Raw genomic sequence first — 5,543 nt, 5'->3', positions numbered from 1 at the left:
AGTGACGCCTCTAGTACTGAGAATGCACTGCCTTAGACCGCTGAGCCAACCGGGAGCACGAAAGGTGTCTGTAAAATGAATAAAAATGTATTTCCCCTTTACACTCAATAACTGGTTGTGCCACCTTTAGCTGCAATGACTGCAACAAAATGCTTCCTGTAGTTGTTGATCAGTCTCTCATGTTGCTGTGGAGGAAATTTGGCCCACTATTGCATGCAGAACTGATTTAACTCAGCAACATTTGTGGGTTTGGTGGTTGGTTTTCACCAGGCATAATGGGACCCATGTCATCCAAAAAGTTATACTTTTGAATCATCTGTCCACAGAACATTGTCTCAAGTCGAGACCCTCCAGTTGTTATTGGGAATCATGAAAGCTGGGATACGGGGCATAGTTTCCTGTGGACCATATGAGAGAGAGAGCAGGAAGAGGGAGGTCTTAAAATAGTCTCTGAGTTACAGCTCYGGCAGGCAGTCACACTGTGAGCTCCAGACCTTTCGGAGGGGAGTCGAACCACATCAGTCCATGCTGGGGAAACCTGGGCTCCATCCACGCCAGAGGACTGTCAGCTTCTCTTTAATGCATGTCTTGTCTCCAGAGGTTTACTAGAGGGATTGATCAGGGCTAAAAGAGAAGATACACATCATCTATCTTCTCCAATGCTTCTGACAGAGGAGTCTGGTCTTCTCTATTTTCATAGGTGAGCCAGATGACCCTCCTCGTGCCAACCCACATTCAGTGCAAAACCAAAGTAAGAGAAACAGTTACTTCTGCATGACTTTCATTCATTTTGCTATGCTCTTGTGAAGGAAATCTTTTGACAAAACTGCCTTTGACATTACTGTATTCTGTTTGATTCATCTACAGTTGCTGCATTTTTCCCTGCGGTATGACTGATTTGACATTAGAACGGAACACATTAAATGACTTATGTCCCTCTTTTGGAAATGTGAATGTCGTATTTTTTTGCAGTAGTTTGGCGTTTCAGAATTCATACTTTCAGGTTTGTCTCTAACAGGTTTGAAATGAATATATGTAACTACTGTAGAAAAAAATGTAAACACGGCATGGACAGTTAATTCACATCATGTGACTATAATGTACTGTACTGTATGAATGTGGGTAATCTGTATGAAAGCTAATTTATGGTTATATTAGATTATTTCTAATGTGTGATAATCATTAATAATGTTATTGACCTAAGCCAGAGGTTAACAATTGAGTGTTCAGAGAATGTTCCATGTTTCTAACATTAGAAGTGTAGGTTTCTTTTTAATATAGATAACCAATAGAACAAGTAAAAATGGAAATGGATGTTATATGTCATACAGCTCCACCCCATGAGGCTCCGCTCTACTCATATAACTGGAGTTAAAATTCCCAGTATCTATCGTCCCCTCTGCTTGACTCATTCTATTCATCTGGATTTCTGTTTGTAATAAATCCTGTTCTAATGTAGTGTATTTGTGGCATCAACAATACGTATTACAAATTAAATAGAAATATCAATATGTTTGAATGAGGAGATTCTAAGAACAGTGCAGTAAATTTAAAGTGCTACTCAAGAATCCAATGTGCAACAAACCACAAAATATGGTTTCAAAAGTGAAGATTCATTGGGACAAAGTCCATTGAGAAATAGGAAATATTATGTTTTATATATTCTATAGAACTCTATATTTTATAAATAGTATATATAAAATAAATATATCACCAAATTTCGTACAACTTTATTTTTCTGTTCATGAAGCTGATACGTTTCACCATTGGTTTCAGATCTTCATCAAAGCAAAAATAAACCATGATATCCTTCCCTTTCAGGTAAAGTGTCTGTGTGTGATGGTGTTCTTGAGTCTCCCCTTGACCATGGGAGACCCTGGTCCGTGCAGACACTCCATCACCAGAGATCACCTGCTGACCATAAGACACCTGGTGAGTAGTACAACTATACTGAACAATGGGAAATAAATATATATATTTTTTTTAAACATGAAAAAATGTAAGCGGTATAAAGCTCTTATAATATGACAAAAAATTATACATAACCAAGAGTGGTTTATGAAATACGTGTTTAATCACAGTGGCTCACAGTGGAGAGCAGGGCCATGCACAAACCTTTGGAGGGGCAGGTGCTCAAAGTGAAGAAAAAAACACCAAGCTGAAAGGGCACTTTTCTCAGGGCAGGTATTCAGGAACTCTTAGACCTCTATCTGTGCACGTGCCTGGTAGAGAGCATATTTTCAGTTAGATTTTCACAGTTAGACTAGAACCATTACACACTGATGATTGGGGTCGTTGAATGTCCAGCAAATTCCTCTCATGAACACAAGATATGAGAAGTTAATATCTATGTTGTTAACRTAATGACTCCTGATTTTTGCATTTATTTCTGTTTTACATAGATAGATAACCAGTTGCAGAGTGGATGCTCAATAACCTACACATTTATTGAGCAGAGAAGTTTGGTAAGGTAATTTCTATGCATAAAATGCATGTGCAGTTAAAACTTGGGAGATCACAGGGAAATTCACAAAGAACATTAGGTTAGGTATTTTTATTTTTTATTGTAAGAAATTATACTTTCTTTGATTTTAGTACCATTTATTTTAATTGTTTTTACAAATTATTTGTTATATTTTTAGGAGAGTGGCAGAAAGTATCCACTGTGCACCACATTTATCTCAGCTAAAAAAAGGACAGTAAAAATAAGCATTAACTATAATCATTATGGCTAACCAAGAACAAGTCCCAGATATCAAGCATACCTTGTATCATAACTGTTATGAATTTGGACTGTTCTTCCATTCCATGGCAGAATAAATGTTGCTATGTGAAAGCTGCCATGCCCTGGATCTTGGAACTCCTGACCGGACACTTCAGATACACTCGGGGATCAGACAACCACAGCTACGTGTTGTCGCTGACCGTTCTCATCCACAACATTTACTCCCAGAGATGTGTGCCACAGATCAATGAGGAGCTGGAGGTGAGGGAGGTTTGATGCTCAAGAGCTCTCTCATTAATAAATAACAGCATTACTTGGGTGTTTTAAAGAAGATTCAAGGAACTCAATACTAAGCTCATAAAACTATTGTATAATTGTATAGATAGGACATGCATCCCATATACATTTTACAAACATTATTTTCTGACCCTATTGACTAGGACGACCCAGTGAGTTTTGGAATGTCATTCAGCAGTTCTCCATCTGAGGCCCTGGGGAGGGTCCAGGATGTCCTGTCTGTGTACTGGGAYCTGGTGACCACCATGGACTCACCAGTAGACTGGAGCTGTGAGAGGGAGTACACAGACACCGCAGAGCCTCCCACAGCCCTCCCTACAGCACACTCTCTGACTACAGGTGGGCAACTTCCTCAAGGTCCGTAGAGGTTCCCTGGCTAAGGCCTAAAACAGAGAATTACATTATTATCGAATATAATAATCCAGTACAGCAATTTAGCAAAGTAGCTTAGAGAATCAGACCCACTGTCCTCTGGTGTTGCATGTATCAACTTGCTGAGCTCTCTGATTATCTTAACCTCACTTGTACATATTATAACCTGGCTGTTTTGACCTGTCTCGTTGTCCCCAGTCAGCACCTTTTGGGACTCAGAGAAAGCCCCTCAGACTGGTCTAGATGGAGACCAAGATGGAAACTTGTCCAAGTTTGGTTTCATGGTCATAGCTCCATCAGTCTGTGGAGGACTGCTGTTCATATTCACTCTCTATTGCCTCATCACACACAAGGTAATAATGCATACTAAGAAGTTTGAGTTACTAAACAGCACTAAATACCCCTGATGCCTTTAAATTCAGTATCACAGTAAAAAATTAAGAGAAAGGGGAAATATACATAAAATGCAATTTACAAGTTCCTTTGTTTGTGTGATTTTGTTCCACCACAGATGTCCTACAGTACTGACCATCGCACATCACTAGGGTACCAAAACTCAAGGTAAAGTATCACACAGTATCTAGAATAATTGAACCAACGCAACATGATGACAACCCAAACATATATGTAGGTTCTAATTCAAAGTTTTACTTATAGTTTGCATACAGATATTCCGGACATAGAGATGCAGGTGGAATAAAGTGAGTATTATTTATCTATCATCTGTCAGTCTCTCTATGCATTTGCTGTAGCTACATATTCTGAATACTTCTCCTTTCTCCAKAAAGGCCGTAAAAGACAGATCGCTGCAGATGGAGGAGCATATCCAAAGAGGAGGATATACCATCAAGCTCTCATCTCCAATAAACAATGTACAATGGTGGGTTACATATGATACATTTGATTGATATAACATCCTATGGACATTTCCATTCTTTTTCTGGCCTACAGGCACTATCAATGGATTTGAATGGACCTTATCTTTATGAGAATGCTATTCAAAGATGGGATATTTTCATAATCTATGTTGTATATTGTGTGTATGTATGTATATATATATAATGTATGTATACATATATATTTATAACTTGACTTAAAATCAATATTTTCTTATACTGTTTATGATGATTGATCTGGTGAATAATGTGCCTTTGTCCACTGTAAAAAACAATCATTGTTTTGTTGTTTCAAATCGACTGTTAAAAAAGTTTCAATCGAAGAATTCCTATACAGTTATCGCCAACATTACTGATAATAATACTTAACTATCCTTACAGAAAAAATACATGATCATGTGAAAATATGTGTTTTTGGAAGACTTCACACGTAATCACATTTTCACATGTGTAGTTTCATGTTATCACAAGTTGCTTTACATGTTATCACATTAACTTCACATAAGATCACATGTGGACACACATAAGATTCATGTGTGTCCACATGAAAACATGTATTTTTGGAACATTTCACGTGTCCACATGAAAACATGTGTTTTTGGAATGCTTCACGTGTCCACATTAAAACGTCAGTGTCCCAAGAAAACATGTGTTTTTGGAACACTTTCTCCATTAAGGGCTAATAGTGTTTGAATTGTAGTTTGTACCATTGATGTCTTCCAGTTCTTTGCTTGTGGGGGGATTAATGTACATTTATCCAGAATGTTGAAAACTTCCTTCAAAACAGCCAATCAACAAGCTCATTAAAACTTTAAAAGCCATTTCATAGCCAGTATATTATTTTTTTCTCACCACTTCGTACATAAACTCAGCAAAAAAAGAAACGTCCTCTCACTGTCAACTGCGTTTATTTTCAGCAAACTTAACATGTGTAAATATTTGTATGAACATAACAAGATTCAACAACTGAGACATAAACTGAACAAGTTCCACAGACATGTGACTAACAGAAATTGAATAACGTGTCCCTGATCAAAGGGGGGGTCAAAATCAAAAGTAACAGTTAGTATCTGGTGTGGCCACCAGCTGCATTAAGTACTGCAGTGCATCTCCTCCTCATGGACTGCACCAAATTTGCCAGTTCTTGCTGTGAGATGTTACCCCACTCTTCCACCAAGGCACCTGCAAGTTCCCGGACATTTCTGGGGGAAATGGCCCTAGCCCTCACCCTCCGATCCAACAGGTCCCAGACC

At 38.3% G+C, this 5,543-nt stretch overlaps 1 protein-coding gene across 1 annotated transcript; it reads left to right on the top strand.

Annotated features, from left to right (window-relative positions):
• The first annotated feature begins 466 nt into the window (after positions 1–466).
• On the top strand, positions 467–5,107 carry LOC111972577 (macrophage colony-stimulating factor 1). The gene is made up of 9 exons (XM_023999593.1): positions 467–751; positions 1,822–1,932; positions 2,403–2,465; positions 2,816–2,986; positions 3,166–3,361; positions 3,593–3,747; positions 3,906–3,955; positions 4,052–4,095; positions 4,183–5,107. The coding sequence occupies exons 1-8, from the start codon at positions 710–712 to the stop codon at positions 4,092–4,094; spliced, it is 831 nt and encodes a 276-aa protein (XP_023855361.1). The 5' UTR covers positions 467–709; the 3' UTR covers position 4,095; positions 4,183–5,107.
• The last annotated feature ends 436 nt before the right edge of the window (positions 5,108–5,543 follow it).

Source organism: Salvelinus sp. IW2-2015, linkage group LG14, assembly GCF_002910315.2.
Source record: "Salvelinus sp. IW2-2015 linkage group LG14, ASM291031v2, whole genome shotgun sequence".
NCBI lineage: Eukaryota > Metazoa > Chordata > Actinopteri > Salmoniformes > Salmonidae > Salvelinus > Salvelinus sp. IW2-2015.
This window is presented reverse-complemented; position numbering and strand designations above follow the sequence as displayed.